Here is a 27622-nt window from a genome sequence, read left to right as displayed (position 1 = left end):
CCTTCCGTCCTGATTACAACAGACGGCAAGGTGCGGTTGGATAGACTGGGTACTTAACCCTTCTCGCACTCCCTATATCAGCGCTCTTCTGCTGTATCTGTCCTCATGGCTTCCTCCCCGAAGGCCAAGTGGCCCTGACTTCCCACCTACGCTCGAGACAGTAAATATCCTTTTAAATGAGTGTCTTTCCATATAAAGTAAACGGTGTCGATTTAAAGAAACAGGGGCAGAAATGATCAACCCCAAGCAGGATTAGGAATAGTAAAGCTCGCAAAGCTGGGGATGGAGACGATGAGATTTGGGAACGCCGGGCCAGATTCCCGGGCCCTCGCCCCAGATTTTACTGGACCGGGGCTGCTCCCCCCTAGGACCTCCCTCCGGGAAGTGGGCAGCCCGTGGTGGGGGCCGGGCTCACCGTGCATCCTGAGCCGGAAGTCCTTGGCCTGCTGGCCGGCGGGGCTGAAGGCCACACACTGGTACCGCCCCTCGTCCCCCAGGTGACTGCTGGGGATCCTGAGAACCTGGCCGTCCTCCTGCAGCTGGACATAAGGGTCTCCCGGAGGGATGGGCCTGGGTCGAGAAAACGCCGCCAGTAAGCAAGGCCCGGCCGCAGAGAGGCGGGCTTGCCACTTGTGAAAAGCAAATCTGGAAGGTTCACGGTCGCCGAAAGGTGGGTGGGTACAAACAGTGGCCGATCCCTACCATGGACTGTTATTCAGCCCTTGAAAGCAGTCACGCATAGGCGGATACTGCATTTCTGACAAACTGAAGGTCTGTGGCGACCGTGCCTCAAGCAGGCCAGTCGGTGCCATTTTTCCAATGGCGTCTGGTCACTTCGTGTCTCCGCGTCACGATCGTGGCCATTCTCACAATATTTCAAACTTTTTTCTTATATTTGATACGCCGTGATGTACAACGTACGTTTGTTGCACGGGGTTACAACTCGCTGAGAGCCCAGATGATGGTTAGCATTTTCTCAGCAATACGCTTTTTTTTTTTTTAAGGTTTATTTATTTATTTATTTTATTATTATTTTTTTTTAAATTTATTTCTGGAACAGAGAGAGACAGAGCATGAACGGGGGAAGGGCAGAGAGAGAGAGAGGGAGACACAGAATCGGAAACAGGCTCCAGGCTCCGAGCCATCAGCCCAGAGCCTGACGCGGGGCTCGAACTCACGGACCGTGAGATCGTGACCTGGCTGAAGTCGGACGCTTAACCGACTGCGCCACCCAGGCGCCCCTAAGGTTTATTTATTTTTGAGAGAGCGCGCGAGCCGGGGAGAGGTCGGGAGAGGGGGACAGAGGATCCGAAGCGGGCTCCGCACTGACAGCAGAGAGCCCGACGCGGGGCTCGAACTCACGAACCGTGAGATCGTGACCTGAGCCTCGGTGGGACGCTCAACCCACCGAGCCACCCAGGTGCCCCGCGATGAGCTATGTTTTTAAACTATCTTTTAATTAAAGTATGTATGCTGTGTAAGTATATTGCACACTCAACAGACTAGAGTGTAAACCTAACTGTTCTTGGGAAACCAAGCAAGTCGTCTGATTTGCTTTATCGCGATATTTGCTTCACTGCAGTGTTCCGGAACCAAACCCGCAACAGCCCGGACGTGTGCCTGCACTGACACCTGCTGTGGCCCAGGTGGACCGTGTGAACTGAGCGCTCAGTTAGACACGTCAGACACAAAAGGCCCCCTGCCGTACGATTGCATGGGATTTACATGCAGAAATCTAGATAAATCTACAGAGACGGCAAGCAGATGAGTGGTCGCCAGGGGCTGGGGGGTATGGGGTCTCCTTTTGGGGCGATGGAATGTTCCGGAACTAGACAGAGGTGGCGGTGCACATCACGGTGCGTGTACTAAATGCCCCTAGAAGCATGCACGTCAGAAAGGTTGATTTGATGTTGTGTGAATTTTACCTAAAAAAAAAAAAGAAGTTTAAAGCAAAAAGCAAGACTGGCTGAGTCATGAAAAAAATGCTGCTGGGGGGAGAGAGGAGGGCCCCCTGGGGAATTCCAGGCTGGGGTGGGAGGTGTCCCATGCTGACCCCCGCCTGGGCCCTGGAGGGAGGCACCTGCAGTGCTCACCAAGCTCCTTGCCCCTGTGCGCCCGGCCCTGGCAGAGGAACCACCCCCCATCTGCCAGGAAGACCACTCACTGCCCGTCCTTGGTCCATTCCACCTGGGGCGTGGGGACCCCCGAGGTCCGGCACTCCAGCTCCACCCCTGCACCGGCCAGGCCCAGCACCTCCTCCTGGGCAGCCCCGGCTCCCGTCACGGAAGGAGGGACTAGGGGGCGGGGGGCAGAAAGTCCTCAAACCCTGCACAGGCAAAGGCCCTGGGGCGGGCCCTTGTCTGTGCGGGTCCCCAGGTGCGCCCTTCCCTCCCCTCCGGTCCATGACTCAAAGCTCCCTGGCTGCTCAGGACCCTGCTTGGTGCATTCTCCGCAGCTTACGCTACCGTTCCGTAGCACGTAACACACGCTAATTACGTGGTTGATCATGTGACTATCTAACATCTGCCCTGACGGCTCTGCGAGGACAGGGATGGAGTCCGTCATGGGCCCCCGGCTCTCAGCAGGCAAAATCTCCTCTTCCCCAGCCGGCGCCAAAGGGCAGGGGCTCAGGCCTCACTCACTGAGCACGAGGAGGTCAAAGTCCCTCTGGGCAATCCCGGCCTGGTTCTCTGCCCGGCAGGAGTAGAGGCCAGCATCGCCCTCCTGGATCCTGGGAAAGTGGAGGGCCCGCGGCTTGTCCAGGAGGCGGTGACCACCCGCCTCAGGAATCTGGGTGGAAGAGGCCAGAGGGAGCTGATGAGAGGGGTCTGGAACCTGGGGCTTCTTACTCCCCAAAGAGTGCCATGCCCTCTCCACCATGCAGCCCCCTAGGCTTCCTCCACTGCCCACTGCACTCCCCAAAACACCTGTCACATCTCCCCGCCACACCCGGCCCGTGCGGGAACCCATCCAGAAGGTCCCTATCCAAATCCCACCCACAGCCCAGCCACCCCAGAGGACACCCACCGGCTGCCCGTCCTTGAGCCACACGATCTCAGGGGCTGGAAAGCCATTCGCGTCACACTCCAAAGTCAGGGACTGCCCGGCCATGCCTGACACGTTGGTCCTGTGCCCGTCCTCCCGGATGCTAGGGGGCACTTGGGAGCAAAGAGAAGCAGAGAAACCATCCCCTCTCCGGACAGCCACCGCTACCCAGACCCCACGTGGGCCACTCTTCCTGGCCTGGACAGGAAGTCCCAACTCCTGCCCTTCCCCAGATCCCGAGGTCCCAGGAGGCCCGGGCCTGTCCCCGATCTGGCCACCGGGAGCCGTGCGGACCTGGGAACGTCAGAGCAGCCTTCCCGGGGACCCGCACGCCCCAGCTGTGCCCGGGCACCACGCCGCCCCGATATTCAGCTCTGCAAGATGCTGGAGCCCCCGGAACCACCCGGGTCTACTTATAACCTGTTTGTCATGGTCACCTGGGAGGGACCCAAGTCATAACCTCTGAAGACGGGGCTTGGGTATATCTTCATAACAAATTTCCCAGGCAAGATGTTATTGGGGGAGTCAGGATGGCTGGTCACGGGGAGGGGGGAGGTGGCCCATCAGGAGCGGTTAAAACTTTCCCTACTCCTGTTAAGAGGAAGGGCCCCCTCCCTCTGCCCACCAGACCATGGAAAGGGTCAGGCAGGATAGGAGGCTCTCCCTGCTCTGGGACTCTCTCCCCTGCCACTGGTGCTTGTTATAAAATGAATTCACCGGGGCGCCTGGGTGGGTTAATCGGTTGAGCGTCCGACCTCGGCTCAGGTCACGATCTCACGGCCCGTGGGTTCGAGCCCCGCGTCGGGCTCTGTGCTGACGGCTCAGAGCCCGGAGCCTGCTTCCGATCCTGTGTCTCCCTCTCTCTCTGCCTCTCCCCCACTCTCACTTTGTCTCACTCTGTCTCTCAAAAATAAATAAGCGGAAAATGAATTCACCTACGAGACCACCTTAAAAGCCATTTAGGGAGTTCTAGGTCCTTCCCCTTACACTGTCCCCATGGCGGTCTCTCTGGGGAAGGGGCGCCGTTGGGGTAAGCGAGCACAAGACAGCCCCCACCCTGGGGGCCCTGCTTACCATAGACCACCAGCTTGGCTCTCCTGGACGTGGAGCCTGCCTCATTGGTGGCCTGGCACTCGTAGTCTCCGCTGTCGGTGGGCGAGACTGAGGCCAGAAACAGGGAGCCTTCATCCAGCACCTCCAGGCCCGGCCGGCCACGCAGGGGCTCCGAGGTTGGGCCCTTCCGCCACGTGACCTGCGGCTTGGGCACCCCTGGAGGGGCGCGCGGAGTCATCAGCACGAACGCTCTGAAATCTGCCCCCCCCCTTGGGGCACCCACGCTGCCCCCCCTTGGGCAAATGTCGCTGGCCCTCCCGTGGGGGGCTCCCGGCACCTCCTCGCCCCCTAGGCTGGCAGGAGCAGCTCCCTCGGGGCCCACACACCCGCTGCCTCCCACCGGTGCTGGGGGTCCGTGGGTCTCCCAGTGCCCTGAAGGCCACAGGAGAGGGGCCAGAACCCTCTTTCTGGTTCCCTCCTCAAAGAAGGGCCGCCTCGTGTGGGATGGCACTCCTGCCCCCGTTACCCGCCCCACGTTCCTCTTTGCCCGACACCCCCAACTTCCTAACGTGCACAGGATGCACTCACTCAGGTTTCTTTCGTCTACCTTGGGGCCAAGGTCTTTGCTTTAACTCCCCGCTGTGCCCCCAGCTGCAAGCCCAGTGTCGGCCCATAGGAGGCGCTAAGTGAACGACCGCGCCTGCTGTGCTCGGCACCCATCTGGGGCCACTGGCCATACCGAGGTCCTCAGATGGGCGTTGTGGGGCTGACCCGGGCTTCTGAGCACCACTCAGGCCCGTGAGGCGGCGGCACCCAGTGGTCGTGGGGTCACCCGAGCCCCAGCCCTGCTGACCTGCTCTACGACCTTGGGACAAGAGCAGCCCTCTGTCTGCTGGGGCCTCGGCCACCTTCCGTCCTTCTCCAGCCACATGCAGATGGGGGGCCTCCCTGGGCGGGGGCACTCCCCAAACTCACAGGACGGCACCTGGCACCTCTGTCTCCCCCATCGCGCTCTGCCAACGTCAGCCATCGGGACCGCAATGTGGGCTGACACGCGTGGACAAACGCAACACCCCACGCGCTCTCTGCCACCTCCCGGGCAGCGCGGGGCCCCGGGGGGACGTGAACTCTCCCGTCTCACCCACTCCTTTACCCACAGGGACACGTGGGTGGCAGTCAGGACGTGGCACACTCAGGGCATCCCAGGTGGGGGACCCGGGCCCGCTCTGCCTGCCCTGGCCCCTCTGCCCCACGTGCTGGGCCTCCGCCTGCCACCCTGCTGTGCTCCTGCGTCACGTCGCGTCCCCTGTGCCTGAGGTTTGAACCCTGGATCTTTTTTTTTCTTCAGGCCAAACGTCTCTCCCCTGGATGAGCTCTAGCCACAGAACTGCCCTATAGCTCAGCCCCGGAAGATTCCAGGGGACTCAGGCTGTTGCTGAAAACCACTCCCCTCCCCTCCCCACACCTACTTCACCGGGGCCAAGAGAGCGAGTCAGTGGCCAGGCTCCTGGCCTTTCTGTCCCACCCACAAGGAGGCGGCGGGCGGGGCCACCCTCCGCAGGCACCAGGGCTCCCACATTCCAGGGTTAGGGTTAGGGTTAGCCCTCCGACCCCAAGGCCCCGTGGCTGGTGAATGCCAGCGCCCAGCACTGCCCAGCAGCAAACACCTGCTTGAAAGGGAGAAGGCCAAGGGCAGCCTGCGGGCAGGCGAGGGCCAGGCTGAGGCGTGGTTATCAGCGGGGGCTTGGGTTATGCTGATTCCGCTGAAGTCTGGTGCAGAGGACAAGCCCCTGACTGGCCAGGGATCCCCCTCCCCGCTCCCAGACCGCCAGACGGCTGCTTGCTGTTACCAGCGACAGGCACAAGGTGGCGCTCTGGCTGAGGGCGGCGCGTCGGCCCCTCCAGACGGGCAGTTGTCAGAAAGGAGCCCCTGAGGTGCCCAGGGCTCCCACCCAGCACCTGCCTCCCACCTGGCCCTCCGTCAGGCCTGTTCCAGCAAACTCCCGAGACCCAGACACCCACCCTTCTGGAGAGCGCCCACGCACAGGGGACACGGCAGGCCCTCTCGCCACAGAAGAGCCCGAAGCCAAAGGCAGCAGCTGGGGCGGGCAGTGAGGTCCACCGGGTCCGACAGAAAGGGAGGCTCTTCGTTCGACACATCGCCCCGAGCCCCTGTATGTGCCGGGCACGGTGCTGGGACCTAACACTCCTGCTGTCCCCCGGAGCCCTCACAGCAGCCCCGCGTGGAGCGCCTGGAATGACCCCACTGTACAGATGAGGAAACAGAGGCTCAGAAAGAAGGTAGAAACTGCCCCAAGAAGGCACCTGGCCTGGAAGGGCCAAAGCGGGGGTCAGCGCGGGGCAATGGACCACAGAGGGATCTGTCTTGCCCCCACGGGATACTGCTGACCCCAAGGGGTGGTCTGCCTAGGGCCACGTGAATCCAGGTCTGCTAGAAAGTCTGGGGCGGGCTTGAAGAGTGGGGGCGGGGCACTGAGCCCCAATCCTTGGACCCTCGGGCCGTCCTCAGCCCAGCTGCCGCATTTCCCAGGCAGAGGGGGCTGGGGTCAACCCACACCACGCTTTGTGGGTCACCTCCCGGCTGCGTGACCTCTAACAAGTTGCTTAGTCCCTCTGGCCCTAACAGAAGAGAGCTAAAGCTACTACCCGTCCTACAGGGTCGTCGACAGGATGAAATGTCTGGCGTGGCCTGGCTGGGAGTGAGGACCCCCCTAACGCTCCCGAACCCACGGGCATTGCCCACAGTGTTTCCCAGTCCAACCCACCCCGGGGCCCGGCCTCACCTCTGGCAGGGCACGGCAGGCTGGCGTTCTCTCCCGCCACTCTCTCCAGCAGGCCGCTGGTCTCATCGGCCTCCCAGCGCGGTGGCTCTGGGGAGAGGCAGTGTGGCCGCACTTAATACCCAGGCCGGTGGAGAGGGCGTCCCATCCAGAACCCGGCCAGGCACGAGCCCCACCTCCCACGGGCTGGCCCGCAGAGAGGCCGCCAGGGCCACGAGCGACCCCACGGGCTTGGGAGGTGAAGCTTGGCAGGGTCCTGCCCCGCGCTCCCCTCCAGCAGCGGCTTTCCGGGTTTGTCTTTCGTTCGTAATAGTGAAAAATGCGGCACCACTGTTCCAGACCAGACCTCCCCGTGCACCAGGACGCTTCTCACACATTCTCTCGGACTCCTTGCTATTATCGGGCCCATTTTACAAGGGACAAAACTGAGGGTCAGAGAGTGTAAATGGCCTACAGTCGTCCAGCCAGAAAGCGGAAGGAGCTGAGTCTCGGCCCAGGCACCTGCTCTTTGATCATGACTCCGTGGCACCTTCTGGCCACCCCGGAGCAGAGAGGGTGCCCACAAGGCTGACCTAAGCCTCCCTCACACTGGACGCTCCCACCGCCTCAGGGGCTAGCGGCCGGGAGGAAGGAAGGGGTTAAGAATCTCAGAGGCCCAGGGGCGCCTGGGTGGCTCAGTCAGTGAAGCTCCATCCGTGAGTTCGAGTCTCAGTCCATCCGTGAGTTCGAGTCCCGCGTCGGGCTCTGCACTGCCAGCTCGGAGCCCAGAACCTGCTTCAGATTCTGTCTCCCTCTCTCTCTGCCCCTCCCCACTCATCCTCTGACTCTCTCTTTAAAAATAAACACTAAACATAAAAAAGACTCTCAGAAGCCCAGGCTACTGTTGGGGGTGGGGGGGTGCGGAGCAGTGAGTTGGGGGGTTCAGGGGAGACTCACCCAGCACCCTGAGCTCCAGCTCCCAGGCATCCACGCCGGCGCTGTTGGAGGCCTCGCAGCGGTACAGCCCCGCGTCAGAGGCCTGGATGGCCGAGAAGTGGACGGACCCCTCGGGGCTCCCGCCCCGCAGGGCCACCCCGTCCTTGGACCAGTTCAGCCGGGGCTCCGGGCTGCCCTCGGCCACGCAGTTCAGGTCCAGAATCTCTCCTGCCAGCACCTTCAGGACCCGCGGGCCCGGCTGCACCTGAGGGGGCACTGAAGAGCCCCGGGGAGGGGGATCCAGTCACTGGGGCCCCAGGTGGGGGGGGCGCAGAGCCCAGACCCACCTGCCCTTACTTCCGGGTATCACCAAGCAGGAGGGATCACTGTAGGGCGCAGGCTAAGGCTGACCATTCCTCCTTTTGTCAGGAAAGGGCAGCAGGACGCCCCAGGTGGTCCCCCCCCCCCCGCAAAGTGAATCGAATCCGCCTTTCGCCTGACCGCACGCGCTCTCATCGCAGAATCGCTTCTTTCTCCTCACCCGCTCTCCCCGCCATCCCCCTACCCCTGCTCCCTCCCTTCCCTGGGCTGGGGGGAGATGGGGGCCATGATTCCTTCCACGTTTACATCTCCTCTGTCCCACTCCGGTCCTTCCTCCGGGCTGGTGATACCAAGCCCATCTCGCAGAAGCTGAGGCTCAGAAGGGTCAGGTGATTGACCAGAGTCACCCAGTCCCTCAGCTGAGAGGAACCGGAGCCAGCCCCAGCCCTGAGTCTGTCTGAGCGGGAATCTGGGCCGCTTCCCTGGGCCACCCCAGGACCTCGGTGTCCAGGAGCACGAGGGTGCCCGTGCCTTGCCCGCCCCTCACACCTGCTGAAAACAACAGCAGGTTCCACTGTGACGCTTCCCCTTCTGACAGCTATGGGATGGGCGTGACTGTGGCCCCCGGTTTACGGAGGAGGAAACCAAGGCTCAGAGAGGCCAAGCGGCTGGCCAAGGTCACACAGCCCGTCAGTGGTAGCAGAGTCAGGACTCACATCCGGTCCTCCTAACTCTGGGGCCTTGCTCACCACCCAGCCCCCTCCCTCCCCCCGCGCCCTGCCACTGCCGTATCTCTCATACGCTCACGCAAACCCACAGCAAACCTTTCCCCCCTTCCCTCTCTGAGCCTCAGCCTATCCACCTGTAAGATGGGGTGCTAGCTTAGATCGGGGTCTCTTTTTCCATAAAGGGCAAGAGAGTAAATATTTCAGGCTTTGCGGGCCAGATGGCCTCTCTCTCAACTACTCAACTCGCCCCCGTGGCTTGAGAGAAGCCAGAGACCACACGGACACGAGTCTCAGGTTCTAAGAACGCTGGTTTTGCGGACACCGAAATCGGAATCTCCTGTAATTTTCACGCATCACAAAAAATGTTGTTTGGGTTTTTTTCCCAATCGTTTAAAAAAGCGGATACCGTTTTTCACCGGTGGGCCATGTGAAAACAGGAAATGGGTCAGACATGGCCCGCGGGCCACAGTCGGTTGGCCCCTAGCGTTGGTAATCCCCTGGGGCTTTTGAAGCTAACAAGCCCCCTGCCTCTCTGGGGGAGCGACAGCACGGCTGGCCTCTGTGGACGGGACCGAGACATCCAGGGGAGTGTCCACCCCTGGGGCCCCAGCCAAGTCGGGAACCAGAACCCCTTCATGGGTTCCCCTCTGACCCTTACCACCCTAGGCCCACCCTGGGCCCTGCCCTCTGTTCTCAGGGGGCCCCATCCGAGGGTACAGGGGAAGGGAGAAAGGGACTGAGGAGATACAGGGCTGGAGGACCCAGAGGGGAGGGGAGGAAGCACTGGAGGACCCCACGAAGAGGCGACAAGGCCTGGCCTGCAAACAGGGAAGGACACTGAGAAGGCCTAAGAAAGATGGACGGAAGGGAGGGGCCGTGGGCAAGACCCCGGCCGGCAGCCCGGGCCCTACCTTGCACCCGGAGCATGTAGTGCTGAGAAGCGGACCCAGCAGGGTTGCTGGCTGTGCATCTATAGAGGCCACTGTCACCGACCTGGGCCTGGGCCACACGCAGGGAGCCTGACGGCAGGAGGCGGTGCCTGCAGGAGTGAGGGGCACTGGTGAGACCCCAACCAATCCCAGCCCCGCCGGAAAGACCTCAAGACTCCACTGGAGCACCCGCCTCCCCCAGCAGATGGCCAGATTCCAAGTGGGCTCAGCCCGGGGCCAGGCGCAAGGTCACCAATTAACTCCCTCTCTTCTGCACGCCCTGCCCCGAGGCGGGGGACGAGGCCGGTCATACACCCTCCCCACGGCTTCCGAGGAGAAGCTGCCAGCCCAGAGGCCCTCTGAGGCTAAGTGCCAGGGCCGGCCAGACTCCGAATCCAGTGCTTTTTGGTATTCTGTCGTCCAGCCCTGCGCCGGGCCCTCGGGAGGAAGCTGTGCAGGCCCCTCGTCATTGCCGTCCCCAATCTGGCCCACCTTGCTAAAGCCACCTGGCCCCCCTCCCAGAGGGATCCGGGACCCCCAGCCAGGCTCCTGCAGCTGGGCCGGACCCCAAGGGGCCCCAGCAGACATGATGTCACCGGCCCATATGTGCTGGCTCCGTGAAGCCCCTGTCCCCATAAATCGGGGAGGGCAGCTGCGGCCACTGGCCCCAGCTGGCCCCAAATGCAAGCGGCCAGCACGGGGGTGGGGGACCCCAAAGGCCAGCCGCCAGCCTGTGCTCCTAGTATAACAGCTGGGCTCTAGAGTCCAACCGTGCTGGGGTCCCCACTCCCCTTTCTGCTGAGTGTCGGTTTCCTCCTCTGCAAAATGGAGGTGACAACGGTCCCCATCTCCCAGGCAGCTGCCAGCAAAGTGCTGGGCATGTGCTTCTCAGACGGGTCCTCACTGCTGGCAGTGGGCTGCCTGTGCGACCTCGGGCTACTACTTTTGCCCTGCTGGGCCTCTGTCTTCCCATCTGTAAGATGGGGTAATAATCCCCCTGCCCAGTACCCCCTCCTCCGAAGCATCCAGCAGGCACTTGGTGCCAAGCTCTCTGAGGACAGTTAGTGACACCGGGTGATGGCCTCAGAGCCCCGGCCCCGGGCTGGACCACTGGGATCCAACCCTGTTGGGCCACATGCTTGCTGTGTGAGGTTGGCCTGGTCATTTAACCTCTCTGTGCCTCACTTGTCTCGTTCTGGAAACTGGAGACAATATCACACGGGGGCGCCTGGGGGGCCCAGTCAGCTAGTGTCCGACTCTCGGTCTCGGCTCCGGTCATGATCTCACAGTTCCTGACTTTGAGCCCCTCATCGGGCTCCGGGCTCCGTGCTGACAGGGCGGAGCCTGCTTGGGAGTCTCTCTCTCTCTCCCTCTCTCTCAGCCCCTCCCCACCTCGTTCTGTTTCTCTCTCAAAAACAAATACACTTTTAAAAAGTAAAAGAAAATAAATAAAATAAAAACATTCATATGAGTGGCTTCACGTGTATGTGCGTAGATCTAATTCGTTCATTTTTCACCACGACATAGTAGTCCCTCATGTGACGGTACCACAATTCATGAACCTGTTCCCCTGCGGAGGACATTTAAATATTTAGATATTCTTTCTTTTTCTCTCTCCTCTCCTCTCCTCTCCTCTCCCCTCTTCTCTCCTCCCCTCCCTCCCTCCCTTTCTTTCCTTCCTTCCTTCCTCCCTCCCTTCTTCCCTCCCTCCTTCCTCCCTTCCTTCTTTCCTTCCACCGCCAGACCTTTCTGCACACTGCTCTATGGGTCCTGCCTGAACAGGACCAGGAGTCCTGGGCCAGGGCTCACACACCATCAGCCGTCATGGGCACAGACGCCTCAGTCACACCTTGCAGGGCAGGGCTTCTCATCAGAATCTCCAGGCTTCGTGTGAAACACGCAGATTCCCAGCCCCACCTGGGGCTCTGATGGCAGGGGGCAGGAACCGGGGTTTTACCAAGGTCCTAGGTGGCTCTGACACAGGTCAGGGGACCAGCCCTTGGGCACACTGCCCAGGGACACGAGGAAGTATCCCCACCCTGAGAAGCATCACGAAAGAGCAGATGGGAGCAGGGCTTTGAGTGGCCCCGCGTGAACTACCGTCTGCCACCGTGGGCCAAGGACTCCACCTCCAGGGGACTCGGGGTCCTCATCTGGAGTCACAGGAGGTGGCAAGCGTGAAGTGACACGGCGCACGCCAAGCTCACGTGCCTGGGACGTAGTCAGTGCTCGGTAAACAGCCCTGCCGTTAGCACACCCGCTAGTGTCCGGGCTCTCCTTGCGAGTCTCCGATCAGCGGGGCTGCCCTGAGCCGGTCACTTGATCTCTCAAAGAGGAGCAAAAACACCGCGCAGATCCTGATTCGTCCCAGCGACGGGTACACGTCTCCCCCGTGTGGCATCGCTTCCCTGACTTTTCTCATGCACAGGTTTTTATATACTTTTTAATTAAATGATATTGACATCCACCAACCAAGGGCCAGATCAGTTTGAGGCTGGAACATACATATATACTCCGTCTACACGGTTCCCTCCCTCCCAGGACCTCACTGCAAACCTCAGCGGAGAACATGGGGACGGCGTGGGTCAGCGGCAAGAGGTGCGGGCTGGGAACCGGAGTTCGGGATCCGACATCTGCTTCTGCTACAGACGTGCTGTGCAACCTGAGGCAGGCAGTCAATGTCTCTGAACCCCAACTGCTTCCCATTTGAAGAGGCAGCTCCGGATTCTTTTATTCAGAAGCTGCCTTCTAGTTTTGAAAACTTCAGAGACCATAGAACCCCTCGCTCGCTCTCTCTCCCTCAACAAGACCTTTAAAGGACAGGAACTGGGAGCTTCTGGGAGAAAAATAATCAGGGCCGCCTGGGTGGCTCAGTCAATGAAGCGCCCGACTCTCGATTTCAGCTCAGGGCACGATCTCGGGGTTCGTGAGTGTGAGCCCCGCGTCGGGCTCTGCGCCGACAGCTTGGAGCCTGCTTGGGATGCTCTCTCTTTCTCTCTCTCTGCTCCTCCCCCACTTGCGTGCACCCATTCTCTGTCTCAAAATGAATAAGCTTCAAATAATTAGTAATCATCATAATGAAAGAAATTTCCAGAAGGGGAAAATTCCCCCCGATGAAAGTAGGCATCTTGTCTTTCCTGTGACCAGCCCCAGGTCATTTCTCAGAAAGGGAACGCTGTTAGTTTACCACAAAGGAAAAACGGGATGAAGGGAGGATCCATTTTACAGATGGACAAGCTGAGGCCTAGCAGAGGCCAAAGGACCCCATCACCTGCCCCGTGGAGCCTGTGTCTGCTGTCACTGACAGGATGGCCATATCACTGCTTTCCCTCAAGCCCTCTGCGGTTGCCCCGCAAAATCCAAGCATAGCCTCCCGGCCTGTGTGGGTCTACACGGACCAGTCCCCCGCCCCAACCCCTGACGGACCACCGTTCCTCCTCGAAGGACCGGCTTCGTCTCACTTTCATCCCCTTACCCGTGCCGCTCTTCCTACCTGGGGCACCCCTCCACCTCCTGTTCACCCGGTTATACCTGCTCGACCTTCAGTACTTAGACATCACCTCCTCCAGGAAGGCCTCCTGCCTCGATGCCCCAAGTCTGGTAGGTGCAGCCCGTGAACTCCCACGGCTGCCTGTCCTTTCCCCTCCCTGTCACAGCCCTCTCCACCACACTGGCTTGGGACCCAGCTCTCTCTCCCCTTCCTCAGGCGCTCTGCAGGTCTGGGGGCTGCAGCCTGGGGGTGGGGGCCGGGGAGAGGTGGGAGGAGGCGGGGCGAACACTGCCGCTGCGTGCACGTGGCGTGATCAGTGGCGGCCCCTCCGGCGTGGCCGTGGCCGGAACAGCCAGACGGCTGCCCGAGGCACTGAGATGAGAACCAGGGAATTTCCTGTTTTGTTTTTCTTAATTTTTTTTTAACGTTTATATATTTTTGAGACAGAGAGAGACAGAGCATGAACGGGGGAGGGGCAGAGAGAGAGGGAGACACAGAATCGGAAACAGGCTCCAGGCTCCGAGCCGTCAGCCCAGAGCCCGACGCGGGGCTCGAACTCACGGACCGCGAGATCATGACCTGAGCCGAAGTCGGGCGCTCAACCGACTGAGCCACCCAGGCGCCTCGGGAATTTCCTGTTTATGACACGCATCGGGCTCGAGCCTTCACAGATGGGTGCAGCTGCGAGGTTCACACAGGCACGGAGATGGGGGGTCGGATCTGAGAGGGGCCCACCTACCCTGCCGGGTCCCTCCGGTTCTCAGAGCTCAAGGGGGCACCTACCTGCACAGAGAGACCAAAGGGCACCCGACAGAAAGTGCTCCGAATCAAGCGGGTACCTGGGCTACACCACCAGCCTCATTCCCAGCAGGCACCTTGGCTGCAGCTTCACTCAGCTGACCTCTCCAGCTCCCCCTCGTTCTCTGTGGTTCAGGGAAGCCGCCCCTCCTGCCCCGGGAGATGCCCTGCCTCCGGTGACCCGATCCTGGAGCCATTACGGCAGCCATCACACCTGTGATCACCTGTCAAGGTCGACGCTTCTAGAAGGGGAGGGGCCGGGTTCCTGCCCTGTCCCCAGCCCTTAACACAGCCCCTGGCCCACAGTAGGTGCTCGATAAAAATGTGATGGCAAATCCCAGATGTACACACACACACACACACACACACACACACACACACATGCGTGTGCGCCCTTTCCCACCTCTGCTCACACTGTGTCCCCCCCAACCTGGTCTCAAGGGCACACCCTCCTGCCCTCCAGGCCCTCTTCAAGGCAGCACACGCTCCAGCCCCTCCAGGAAGCCCTCCCTGACCCTTGCTCTGCTCTGAGTTGCATGGAGCCCAGCTCAGCCAGCTGCTTGCTCACTCATTCATTCATTCATTCATTCATTCATTCATTCATTCGACAAAGAGCCGCGGGGTTCAGGGTGCGCCGGCTGCCGCAGGGGCAGAGAAAGTACTCTCATCTCCAGGCTGCTCAGAGTCCGGGTGGCTTGTCTACACTCAGCCCCTCTGGCCGGGTCCCGTGGTGCCCATCCTGCTGCCCCCGTTTCGGGCGGAACGCGGACTTGACTTTGGACGCTGCACCCGTGCTGCCAGCCGCCACGGTGCTCTAGAATGTTCGGTTCTGAAACTTACTTCCCCTGACTGTTCTCCAGAGTGAGAGCTGCTGGCCATAAGCTAGTAAGACCCCTTGCCAGGCCAGGGAGCGGCACAAACGGTGACGATCCACCAAGGTAAAGGCCCCACAGGAGGGCACCGGGGCGTCGCCACCACGCCACCGGCTTCCGGTGAGGAGGCAGCTTCTCTCCAGGAGCACCAGAACCCCGCTGGCAGCCCGCTTCTCCGCTCGGGGCCAAGTGGGCCCAGAGGGGGGGGTGGGCGCGCCAACCGTCCCGCAGCATCCCGGGGATGCTCCATCCACTCACTGTCCCCTCCCCGCCGGCTTGCCCCCCTCCTCCCCCAGATGCGTCTGGATCGGCCCGGTGGGGGACCCTGGCCCGCTGCCCCCGGAGCTGGAAAGCTGGAGCCCGAGCCAAGAGCACTCACAGCTGTCCCAGCTACACGTCAGAACCACAAACAAACACTGTTGCCCGGCAACACGGCCTCGCCCCAGCATCCTGGGGCTGAATCATGGGACCAGAGCCACTAGGAGCCGTCTGGCCACCATCGTCTGCCGTGAGCTCTCCGCCCAGCCCTGTCATTTCTCAGACGGGAAGACTGAGGCCCAGAGCGGGGAAGGGTCTCGCTCACGTTCACTCAACGAGGTGGGGACAAGGCTGGGATGGGATCCCAGGTCTCTTGCCGCGTGATGTCGCGCACAGCCAGAGCCCCGTCTCTCTCCGAGAGCCTTTTCTCTCTGCCGCTGCTGCGGCACGGGGCTGGGCACGCGACATGGCTCGCGAATCCTGCCGACTGCGGTTCTGAATCACGAGCCGGATGGTCTTTTCACAAACAGCAGGCCTCACGGGGTAAGAAGCACCCGATGACCATTCCCACCCCAGGACTCGGTTGTTTGCTTTGGGGACTGTACCCCAAGGAAATGACCCAGAAGATAAAGAGAAGCGTTGGTGGGATGATGTCCCAACAGCCCATTTGTTACCGCTGAAAGCTGGCAATGGAGTCTATGGCCCCAAACAGAGGAACAGCTTAGCAACCATGAGAGCTGAGCGCCCTGGAATGTTCTTTCGCCCTTTAAACGAAAAGCAAGTGATAAGGGCCAGGATGAATCAAGAAAATGGGTAAATGGGGGGGGGAACGTCAATGATACAGGCATAACAGAAGGTGCACTGAGTTTAATTCTAGAAAAGCACCTACATGAACAACTTGGAAGGGGTTGTGGACACAGGTGAGTGATTTAGAGTTCAGTGCCACTCGAGCTCGTACCGTTTTCTCTCTGTTAGGACGTACTGACTCAGAGGACAGAGGAGCCCGGAATATTCTCTAGACCCCGCAGAGAGAGCAGCGGCCTGCCTAACGTTGGCCCAGAAGCCTGATGTAAATGCGTCTACGTTTGTAGACTTGTCTGTGTGTGTGTCCCTATGTGTGTGTGTGTCTGTGTGTGTGTGTGTGTGTGTCAGGACCCAGCCCTGGGAGTCAGAAGGTCACGATCCCAGTTTTCCACACCCCATGTTCTGTGTCTCCTCCTCAGTGCACTGGGTATGGTGACGCTTCATGCAGCCACCTCCAGGGGGGCCACCCTGACCACAGAGAAATGGAGGGGGCCTCTGAGACTCACCCACATCGTGGGGACCTCCCCACCCCCCCACGGAGCTACCAGGGAACTTTGAGGAAACACCAGCACTGGAGCTCTGCTGGTGACCCTAACCACAGCCAAGGCCGAGAGCCCCTGGCCCGCGTCACCCAGGGTCAGGAAAGACGGGCCCAGGGCAACCACAGAGCAAATGCTGGCTTTTCATCCTTGAGGACAGAGGAAGGGGCCGCTGCAGGCAGTTTGCAAGGCTCAGCCGACCCAGAGAGGGCAGAGGCGGCTCGGGATGAACACCTGTGACTCACTGAAACACGTTAGTCCACAAGCCTCCAGAATGGCCGCCCGGATGGCAGCTGAGCCTTGGGACTCCCTGGGAGAAGGAAGCGGGGAGGGGAGGGGGGGGGAGAGAAGGAGCGAACAGACAGCAGCTCCCTCCCCGCCCAGCACTGCCACGCTCGGCTCGCTCGGTGCCTGTTTCCAGGGGGTTTTTAAATCTCCATTTTCTGGCCGGATGGTCGTATGACTAAGGGCAGCTGTGCGTCTGCGAGCAGAGCTCAGTTCTGCAGGGGGGAGGTTGTGGGAGCCGCAGGGAGGCCCAAAGAGCCAGGGCGACCCAAAGAGCCTGCGGACGAAGCTCCAATGCAATCAAACTTGCCGAGGTCACTCCCCCTGGCCGGCAAGGGCGACAACAGAAACGTCCGTCAACAGGCGGATGGACAGACAGAAGGCGGTCTTTCCACACAAAGGAGCATCATTTAGGCACAAAAGAGAACGAAGCCCTGCTCTGTGCTGCAACATGGATGGGCCTCAAAAACGTGTCGAGTGCAAGGAACCAGACCCCCAAAGCCACGTATCACACGATCCCACTTCTACGAAACGTCCAGAATAGGTTAAGTCCCAAAACACAAAGCAGGTGAGGGGTTGACATGGGCCGGAGGGGGGAAGGGACAGGAATGGAGGCAGCTGCCAACGAGTGTGGGGTTTAGGGGCGGGGTGACGGCAATGTCCTGAACGTGGCTGTGGTATGGCTGCACCCTCCCGAATAACCCCAAACCCGAACTGTCCTGCGTGTGAATCGTATCTCGATAAAGCTTATATATTTTATTTAAAAAAATTTTTTTTAAACGTTTTTATTTATTTTTGGGACAGACAGAGACAGAGCATGAATTGGGGAGGGGCAGAGAGAGAGGGAGACACAGAATCGGAAACAGGCTCCAGGCTCCGAGCCATCAGCCCAGAGCCCGACGCGGGGCTCGAACTCACGGACCGCGAGATCGTGACCTGGCTGAAGTCGGACGCTTAACCGACTGCGCCACCCAGGCGCCCCAAAGCTTATATATTTTAAACAGTGGGTGAGAATGCGGGGCGCCCGGGTGGCTCAGCCGGTTAAGCATCTGCATCGCGATTTTGGCCCAGGTCATGATCTCCCCGTTCGCGGGATCAAGCCCCGCGTCCGGCTCCTCGCTGCGCATGGAGGCTGCTGGGGATCCACCCTTTCTTTCTCTCTTCCCCTCCCCTGCCCGTGCTCTCGTTCTCTCAAAATAAATAAGCAAATAAATTTTTTTTTTTAAGAAGCTAGAAATGATGCCTTAGTGTGTAAATGGCAGCGGCAATAAAATGGTGTCAGAGGGAGCGATTTTCCGGCACCTCATCATCCGCTAAACACTGCGCATCCCTCGCTGCATCGCACTAAGTAGTGAGCACTATTTAACCAACATCCGCCGTACAGGTGAAAAACAGGCCGGGAGGAGCCGGCAGCCACCTGAGGCCACACGACCAACACGACAGCAGCTGGGATCCCCAGCCAGGTGGGGCGATCCCCGCCAGGTGGGACGAACTCCGGGGTCTAAGCTCCTCGCCCGGCCCCGGCCCCCCCACCTTAGATAAACTCCTAACTGAGATAAACTCTCAGAATCTCGTAAATCTCTGGAGATCGCCAGGAAGAAGAGGAGGGGAACAGAACAGGACTCCGGATTGCACAAGCAGCTCCCACAATTTATGGCTCCCGGTTGATCTATTAACACATCACGACAAGGAGGGCCGAACAAGTGAGCGCTGTGTGTTTCCTCGTCTCCGTAACGAGCCATAAAGAAACAAGCACCCGGCCGGCCGTCGCCTCCGCACTGGAGGAGTTAACACCAGGCTTTGTGGGGAGAGCGGTAGGCTCCCCCGGCCTCCCACCCCCGGTTCCCAGGACACACGCAGCTGCGGGGACACCGACAGGGCGTGGGGGTGGGGGCAATGCAGACCCTGCCCAGGCCCGGGACCCCGGCCGCCTTCAGGGGTGCGGGCTCCACGGTTTGGAAGGGCTCACCCAACAGATGTTCTGAGATGTACAGACACACGTGTGGGTGTTAGGGGGGTGGGGGGGGGCGGTGAGACCTTCTGGGTCTGGAACTTCTCAAAGACCTTGCCAGGACTGATGTCACTGGCCGGAGCCTCCCCCGCCCTGGGCTCAAAAGTCAAGAGCCCCGGGAGTCTCGAGACCCTTCTTGTCTGGAACCACCGTCTCCCACGGCCCTGCCTGGGGTGGGGGTGGGGGGGTACGGCCTCCCTCTGTGCCCAATCCCGGCATCCCTGATGGTGGGGGAGAAGCTGAGTCAGAGAGCCCGGCCACCAGACATCTGGTCTGAGGAGCAGACGGGGACGTTGCACGTGACAACGTTGGGGCGCCGTCCAACTGGGGGGTGGCTCTTTCCTAGCTGGGTGACCACAAGCAGTCCACCCCCCCCCGCCCCCCGCCGCCTCGCTGAGCCTCAGTCGGCTCGGACAACAAGGGCTGCCGCGCAGATTTGAAAGGAGATTCCGCACGTAGCACCCAGCGGCCGGTGCACGAGGCTCCGGGCACGTGAACTTCCGAAGGGTCTCACCCTGAGCACCTGTGCTCTCTCTCAGGGGTCCCCTGACAGGCTTCAGGGGGCCCGTGGACAAAAGTGCTACGTGTGAAGTCGAATCCGCGCCCGACCCTGGGAGAGTCCACAGGGTCCCAGACACTGGCCGGGTCGCTGGCCACCTCGAGGCCAGTTTCCTCAAACCCCAAGCTCCGCCCATCTCCAGGACCAAGGGCATCGGATCGGGTTACCTGTCGGTGACGGAGGGCACAGGATGGAGGTCCTTGGTCCAGGTGACGAGGGGGGGTGGGGAGCCCTGGGCCTCGCAGTCCAGGGTCACCTCATCGCCAGCCTTGGCCGTGACTCTCAGAGGCTCATCTGCATCACGTGACCCATTCCCACGGATCCTGGGCTTAGCTGTGGACGGAAGCACACGGGGACTGTGAGACGGACAGGAAGCCACGGCACAGAGGCCAAAGGGGACCAGGACGGCCGCCCCAGGAAACGGAGGTGCTACCCCCACCCTGGGGGGTGCAGAAAGTGGGTGGGCTCGGCTCTAAGGAGAGAGTGGGGGTGTGGGGGTGGCCCCAGACCCCATGGCCCCCCAGTCCCGGCCTCCACCTCTCCACCAGCACCCTCCCTCTGGAAGCTCGGCTTGCTTTGATGACCCTGACATGCTCACTCCTGCCCCAACGTCGACTACCCTCTAGCTTCTCCTCCCCCGGCTGTCCCTTCCCTGGGGACATTCCGGCAGGTTCTGTCCTCATCTTCTCTGTCCCCCTTCTCCCCCAGGGGTCACCCCAGTCATTCTCAGGATATCAACCACCAGATGATGCACAACGTCCCTCTGGCCTTCTCAAACTCCGATCGGGGGTTTACACCAATCCGTGCACATCACCTCTTTCTCGTATCAAGTTCAAGGCTCCTAATGACAGAGATTACCCCGTCCCCCTCCTCCCTTATGCCCCCCTACATTTCTAGCCAGCTGCTCATACAATGATATACCAGGACGTGTCTCAGCAATAATAATTAAGCTAGATGGGGCGCCCAGGTGGCTCAGTCTGTTAAGCGTCTGACTGTGCTTCGGGTCACCATCTCACGGTTTGTGGGTTCGAGCCCCACGTCGGGCTCTGTGCTTACGGGTCGGAGCCTGGAGCCTGTTTCAGATTCTGTGTCTCCCTCTCTCTCTGCCCCTCCCCTGCTCATGATCTGTCTCTCTCTGTCTCACATAAGACCTCACGCATTCCCTTATATGTTCATTTAGAGAGAAAATCTCCCCTTAAAAAAAAATTTTTGTTTTGTAGTATAAAAATAGTGGTTGTAAGAGTATGTCTAAAAAACTTGGCTGTGCATTTGCTCCTTCATTCCAGGCGGTTCCTAAGTGCCCAGCTCTGTGTGGATTTGGGGAAGGAGCAGCAAAGGAGACAGATCCTGCCCCCGTCCTCCCGGCATTAGGGCCCACAGGGAACACTGCTACCGAACAACTCAACACACAATTAACTATCTAATCATAGTTACAAAGGGGACGTTCCAGAGAGTCTACAGCAAAGCGACTTGACTCAGTCTGAGGAGTCAGAGAGCAGATACCTGACCAATGGGAGAAGTCAGCTGGCCCAGGAGGGGGAAGGGGATTCCAAAGAAGGAACTGTTCGTTCAAAGGTCCTGAGGCAGGAAGGCCCATTTAAGAAACTGAATGGAGGCCAGAGGGGTCTGGGGCACAGAGACTCGGGGACAGTGGCGGGCAAGGGGGCTGCCCAGGTGGCAGGGGTCCAGTGTAGGGCCTGTGTTTTTCCGAGGCTTGTTAACGTGATGGCTTCCCACCATCCGCTCACAGAGGGCTGAACTGGACCCACTCTTAGAGCATGTGCACACTGCTGAGGACAGTGAGCTGGAGGAGGGCAGCTTTGGTCCATGTGCCCTTCAGAGGGGAAGAATTTCGAGGCGGGGGCAAGGAAGGTCCAGGTAAGGTCAGCTCGTCCATGCCCCTGCCTCCATGCCTGCCAAGCCCCTCTCCCAGGACAGGGGGTGGCCACCACTCACTGTTGACAGAAAGCCGCATCTCCTGGCTGGAGAAGCCCACAGCGTTGGTGGCCGTGCAGACATAGGCTCCTGCATCCTGGGCAGATGGCCGGGCGATGACCAGGGTGCCATCCTTGCTCACGTTGTAGTGGGGACCTGTGGAGGCCAGGGCGTTGGTTTCCTGCAGGAGAGTTGGGGGTGACATCAGCAGAGCCCACACCGCATGGCGATTTGCATAATCCCCCCACCCCATGATGCACTGGGCCCACCCCTCTGGGTACCCTTACCATAAGAGGCTCCTCCTACCTTGGTCCAGGTGATGGCAGGGGTGGGGACCCCCGAGGCCACACAGGGGAGGGAGGCTGGAACCCCTTCATTGGTGACATGGTGGGTGGCCACGGGCTGGATCCTAGGGGGCACTTTCAAAAACAAACCAATTTTTTAAATTGAAAACAATCCAAATCTCTGTCAACTGGAGGACGGAAAAACAAAATGTGGGGCATACGTATAAAATATTATTCATCAGTAGGGGCGCCTGGGTGGCTCAGCTGGTGGAGCGTCCGACTCTCGATTTGGGCTCAGGTCATGATCCCAGGGTCATGGGATCGAGCCCCGCATCGGGCTCCAGGCTGAGTGTGGAGCCTGCTTGGGATTTTCTCTCCCACCCTCTGCCCCCGCTCCCTCGCTCCCTTGCTCCGAAATAAAAAACAAACAACATAAAAAATTAAAAATAAATAAATAAAAAGGAGTCAGAGTGTGATACATACTATAACACGGATGAGCCCTGAAAACATTACGCTAAATGCAATTAACCAGACACAAAAGAACAAATGCTGTGTGATTCCACTTACACGACGTCTCTAGGACAGGCGATTTCTGAGCCACAGGGCAGAATGGTGGTTGCCAGGGGCTGGGCAAGAGGGAAATGGGGAGCTGGTGTTCAGCGGGGCAGAGGGCTTCACGTTGAGATGATGAAAAAATTCTGGGGACAGAGAGTAGTGATGGCCGCCCTACAAATATGCTTAAACTGGAGGCTTTCAGGTGGTTAAAATGGTAAGTTTTATGTATATTTTATCAGAATTTAAGAAACAAACAAAAAAACTATTTCAACAGAAGGACACAAGGGGCATGGTTCGACGGCCACCACTTTTATGAATTCACGCCCCGGACAGAGGGCAGCCTGTGCCCGGGACCAGCTGTGCCCTTTCTTTGCTCGGGGACTTTGGGTAAACCACTTAATCTTTTGGTACCCAGATTCCTTCATCAGCAAAACAGCTCATTAACCCCAATTCCCTGCCCACTCTCCAGGGATGGACAGATGAGAAATGGCAGAAAATAGTATTCACAGAACACAGTGAACTGGAAAACAAGTGCCAAATCCGTTCTGGGCACCGTCCAGATGTGCAGGGGCGGGGAGAGACCGGGCTTGGACAAGACGGGAGGGGACGCCAGAAGCCAAGGGCTCTGCCAGTAACACTGAGACCCACCCGTTAGGGAGGAAAATGCCCTTCTAGATCCTCCCAGGTGGCCCAAGCCCGCCAGTCGATTACTACTGTTGAACTGGAAACGAAGGGAGCCAAGAGGACGAGCTTGGTCGCGTCCAGCACCAGCCCCACGGACGGACGAGGCGCCTGAGATCCTGAGGAGTTACTCGCCTCTCCGGGCCTCGGCGTAACGTCGGAACGGGGAGTCTTTTGAACCCCACCTCTCGGGTAGTTATGAAAATTCAGCGGAACCTACACAGAACCTGGCAGAGGTGTGGCCCGGGGCACACGCCCAGGTTTTGATCGCTACGACTCGTTGGGGTGACGGGGAGGCAAGACAGCGCTCTAGACCCTGCCTCCTTCTGAACTTTGGTTTTCCTCTAGAAAATGGGAACAATGTGTTCTTTCCGCTCACCCTTGGGGGGTTTTATAAAACAAATGGGAGAAAAAAAAAAGGAGGATTATTATGAACATACTTGGTAAATGACAAAATATAGCCACACTTAGTTTAAGCCTCTCGTCTCAGGTTCAAAGGAAGGGTCGTGGGGCGCCTGGGAGGGGCTCAGTCGGTTGAGCGTCTGACTTCGGCTCGGGTCGTGATCTCACGGTTCATAAGTTCGGGGGGCCCCACATCTGCTGTCAGCGCCGGCTCGGATCCTCTGTCTCCCCATCTCTCTCTGCCCCTCCCCCACTCTCGAGCACGCTCTCTCTCTCTCTCTCTCTCTCAAAAATAAGCAAACATTAAAAAAAAAAAAAGAACGGTGGCACCTGGATGGGCAGGTAAAGGGAACAGGGACTCTCCAGCACGGTGCGTGGGAGCGTTAATTGGGTAAAATACACTAAAAGCCCTAAAAATGGGCAGTCTCTGTCAGTCAAACCTCAATTCTACATTAATGGGTTTAGCCTAAGGAAGGGATGGGGCGTGTGGGCAAAGGTAGAGCGCAAACCGTCCCCCGCAGGGTGTTCGGGCTGGTGAGAAGGCGGACGTGAGGGGGCAGGTGAGCTGCTCACGGCTCATCCAAACAGAGGACACTTCGTCTTCAACTGAGCCCCCTATTTATTCGCAGAATACGATCATAAGATCATAATCTATCGTCAAAACAAACACCCAGGTTGCAAGACACTAATACGCTGTGGTCCCGGTCTCGTTTTTAAACATTTCTGTGTATGTGTATATAAAGAATCCATAGAGGGGCGCCTGGGTGGCGCAGTTGGTTAAGCGTCCGACTTCAGCCAGGTCACGATCTCGCGGTCCGGGAGTTCGAGCCCCGCGTCGGGCTCTGGGCTGATGGCTCGGAGCCTGGAGCCTGTTTCCGATTCTGTGTCTCCCTCTCTCTCTGCCCCTCCCCCGTTCATGCTCTGTCTCTCTCTGTCCCAAAAATAAATAAACGTTGAAAAAAAAAATTTAAAAAAAATAAAAATAAAAAAAGAATCCATAGATAGATGGATAGAAATATAGACCCATAAAGAATTTATATATAACGTACAAGTTACTTACATACAACGTATGCAAAGTTATATACAATTTATGTCACACGTAACTCATGACATATACAGTGTGTAAGCTCACATGTCGGGGAGGGGCAGACCGAGGGGGAGAGAATCCCAAGCAGGCTCTGGCCATCACCACGGAGCCCGACGTGGGGCTCAGTCCCACAGACTGCGAGATCACGAGCCAAAATCGAGGGTCAGACGCTCAACTGAGCCACCCAGGCGCCCCCATTTGTGCATTTTTTTAAAAATAACTTTTTTTAATGTTTGTTTATTGTGGGGAGATGGAGAGACGGGTGGGGGAGGGGCAGAGAGCGAGAGGGAGACACAGAATCCGAAGCGGGCTCCAGGCTCCGAGCTGTCAGCACAGAGCCCGATGCGGGGCTCGAACCCACGAACCGTGAGATCGTGGGCCAAAGTCGGACACTCAACCGACTGAGCCACCCAGGCGCCCCGATTTTTTTTTTTTTTTTAAATATTTATTTTTAAGACAGAGAGAGACAGAGCATGAACGGGGGAGGGGCAGAGAGAGAGGGAGACACAGCATCGGAAACAGGCTCCAGGCTCCGAGCCGTCAGCCCAGAGCCCGACGCGGGGCTCGAACTCCCGGACCGCGAGATCGTGACCTGAGCTGAAGTCGGACGCGTAACCGACTGCGCCACCCAGGCGCCCCGCGCCCCGATTTTTTAAACACAGGTGTTGCAGATCAAGTTCTCGTCATGCATCCTCCCCACCCCATCACATCCCTCACCCCTACCCTGCATCCCGGGACTCACCCTGGACAACCAACTCCACATCCCTGTGCTGAGAGCCAGCCGTGTTGGTGAGCACGCAGCTGTACCTCCCCGCGTCCTCCTGCAGTGCCCGGTCCAGGTGGAGGCTGCCATCTGCTCGGACCGAATGTCGGCCGCCAGGTGGGAGCTGGGGAGGGTGAGGAAGCCCCAGCTTGGACCGCAGCCCCATGCGGCGCCCGCTGAGAGAGAGAACGCTCTGGAAACCACGCTGCCCACCAGGCCAGTGGGGAGCAAGCTGGACCGAGAGGTCAGGGGTTTGGAGAACTCTCTCCCCTTCCCTGAGACTCCTCCACCCCCGCAGACCCTCGGGGCTAGGTGACCTTGACCCCGGGCACACCTCGGACCCCACTCTCCCACGACCAGCCGGACCAGTGGGCCGGGGGGAGCCTCCCCCCAAGAGTACGGGGCTGCGGCCAGAGCCTTTACTGAGTAGGGGCCGGGGCTCCAAGGTAGGGACAGAGAGTAGGGACAAATTCCTGCAGGGAGAGAACAGAGCCACACGAGCAGAACCGAGGCGTGGCCACATCAGACGTGGTCCCAGGGAGAGAAGCAGAGACAGTGGCTCCTGGTGGCTGCCCAGATCTGTCCCCATGGGGACCAGGGAGCGCTGGTGCAGAAGGGCGCCCGGGGCGACCTTCATAAAGATGTCTAACCAGTCTTTCTTTGGTAAGGGGTCCTTTTAAAACCTTTCCACCACCAGGCCTCAGCCCGCTTTCGGCATCCTTGTCCCTGTCCCGTGAGCCTGGCTGCACACATGGGACTCGGCTCCAGGAGCTGCCCCTGTGCCCTCTTGGTACCAGGCCCCCTTGGGCCGAGCAAGCTTGAGGGGGTTTCTGCTTGTGGCACTGGGCAGCCCTACGGGCACGCGCCCTTCCAGTGTGGCCACGGAGCTGAAACAGACCCCACATCTCCAGCCGCTCGCTGGCCTGGCATCGACAGGGCCCAGGGCCCTCTTTCTGCAACCCGAGCATCAGATTCTACTCAGGAAGGCTCCCTCAAGGGCACAAGGTCCCCAGTATGTCTGAGGACAGGGCCTGGGAATTGAGGAAAGGGGAGGGGTAAAGAAGGCGTGGCCAGGGGCGCCTGGGTGGCTCAGTCGGTTAAGCATCCGACTTCAGCTCAGGTCATGATCTCGCTGTTCCTGAGTTCGAGCCCCACGTCGGGCTCTGTGCCGACAGCTCAGAGCCTGGAGCTGCTTCGGATTCTGTGTCTCCCTCTCCGTTCCTCCTCTGCTTGCTCTCTCTCTCTCTCTCTCTCTCTCTCTCTCTCTCAAAAATAAATAAACATGTAAAAACAATTTTTTAAAAAACTGTTAAAAAGAAAAGGAGTGGCCACGAGAGGAGAAATAGAAAAAAAATAAAGAAAGAAAACCGAATCCACATGAGTGGATAAAGCAGCTACCACGTGCCCAGCTATGGAGTCAGGGCGGATGTTGAACTGCACATCCTGTCAGAATGGGGGGCAGAAAGCACTGTCTCTGCGTCCCCCAAATTCCTGCCCCCCAGCCTCAGCACTAATGGAGCGGGAGATTCTCCTGCGGCTCTCGGGGGTGGGGGGTGGGGGGGACCAGCAGCCACAGAAACCTTGGCAGGACTTGGGAGGGTGACGGATGCTATCAGCACATTTACCAGAGAAGTTTCTGGAAAGAGGCAGGCAAGAGAGGGAGCAAGGAAGAGCACGTTCCAAACCAAGCAAATAGCGAAGCGGAGGCAGAGGGAGGAACGTGACAGTCCCCTCCGCCCCCAGGCACCACTGCGGGTGCCTGCACCCAGAGAGCTCGCTCACCGGCAGCCCGGCCTTGAGCCAGCGTCGCTCCGGGAGGGGCCTCCCCGCCAGGATGATGCAGGGCAGGGACACCGGCTGCCTCTCCAGCACCCGGACAGTGGAGGCGCTGCTTGCGATCTGCGGCGGGGCTGTGGGGAGGGGAGACGGTATGGGTCACACTAGATTCCCGCGGGTGGCCGTCGCGGGGACAGAGACCCCACTGTCCCCCCGCTCCTCCCCAGGGAACCAGTGGATAGGGGATCCTCAAGGGTCAAAGGGCACGCTTCCCGGGGCACGCTGCCCAGGAAGCAGGCATCCAGATCTCCTCTTGGAGAGCCTGGCACGGCCACACCCGTCCCAAAGGATGGGCCGCCATAGTGAGGGGGCCTCCCTGGGGGTGCCCGGCCTCCCTACCAACCCCCCCCCCACCCCGATCCACCAGCGAACCGTGTCCGGTCACGACGAGCCGGGCCTCTGCCCGGACCTTCCCGAACACATTTTGAGCTTCACAGACATACAGGGCCTGGTCTTTGGGGACCACACCTGAGGGACGGAAAGAGGCCGGCCTGACTGCCGGGACCCGCCACCGCTCCGGCCCCCCCAGGTGCAGGCAGCCCACGGCACAGCCCGGCCCTGCAGGGGTGAGGGAGGAGGGCTGGGGGGAGGCAGCCAGGCCTTGGGAGGGCATTCGCGGTCAACCCAGTGTCCGGGATCCGACCCGCGCGACAAGCCCTCAGGCCGGCCCG

General features: G+C 59.5%; 1 protein-coding gene across 1 annotated transcript in view; it reads right to left on the bottom strand.

The window, feature by feature from the left end:
* HMCN2 (hemicentin 2) overlaps positions 1–27622 on the bottom strand; it is a 147303-nt gene that overhangs the window by 67105 nt on the left and 52576 nt on the right. The window contains exons 18-31 of the mRNA XM_047097159.1: positions 27324–27419; positions 26898–27025; positions 25095–25239; positions 21650–21762; positions 21365–21524; positions 19576–19741; positions 9775–9902; positions 7836–8090; positions 6903–6989; positions 4120–4314; positions 3028–3158; positions 2643–2790; positions 2165–2294; positions 416–570 (exon numbers count right to left, since the gene is read on the bottom strand). Coding sequence (XP_046953115.1) covers positions 416–570; positions 2165–2294; positions 2643–2790; positions 3028–3158; positions 4120–4314; positions 6903–6989; positions 7836–8090; positions 9775–9902; positions 19576–19741; positions 21365–21524; positions 21650–21762; positions 25095–25239; positions 26898–27025; positions 27324–27419 — 2037 coding nt within the window. The remainder of the gene's footprint in view (positions 1–415; positions 571–2164; positions 2295–2642; positions 2791–3027; positions 3159–4119; positions 4315–6902; positions 6990–7835; positions 8091–9774; positions 9903–19575; positions 19742–21364; positions 21525–21649; positions 21763–25094; positions 25240–26897; positions 27026–27323; positions 27420–27622) is intronic.

This window comes from Lynx rufus, unplaced genomic scaffold (assembly GCF_022079265.1).
Source record: "Lynx rufus isolate CCGP_SWC_20201006 ecotype Redwood Valley unplaced genomic scaffold, mLynRuf1.p SCAF_10, whole genome shotgun sequence".
Classification (NCBI taxonomy): Eukaryota; Metazoa; Chordata; class Mammalia; order Carnivora; family Felidae; genus Lynx; species Lynx rufus.
This window is presented reverse-complemented; position numbering and strand designations above follow the sequence as displayed.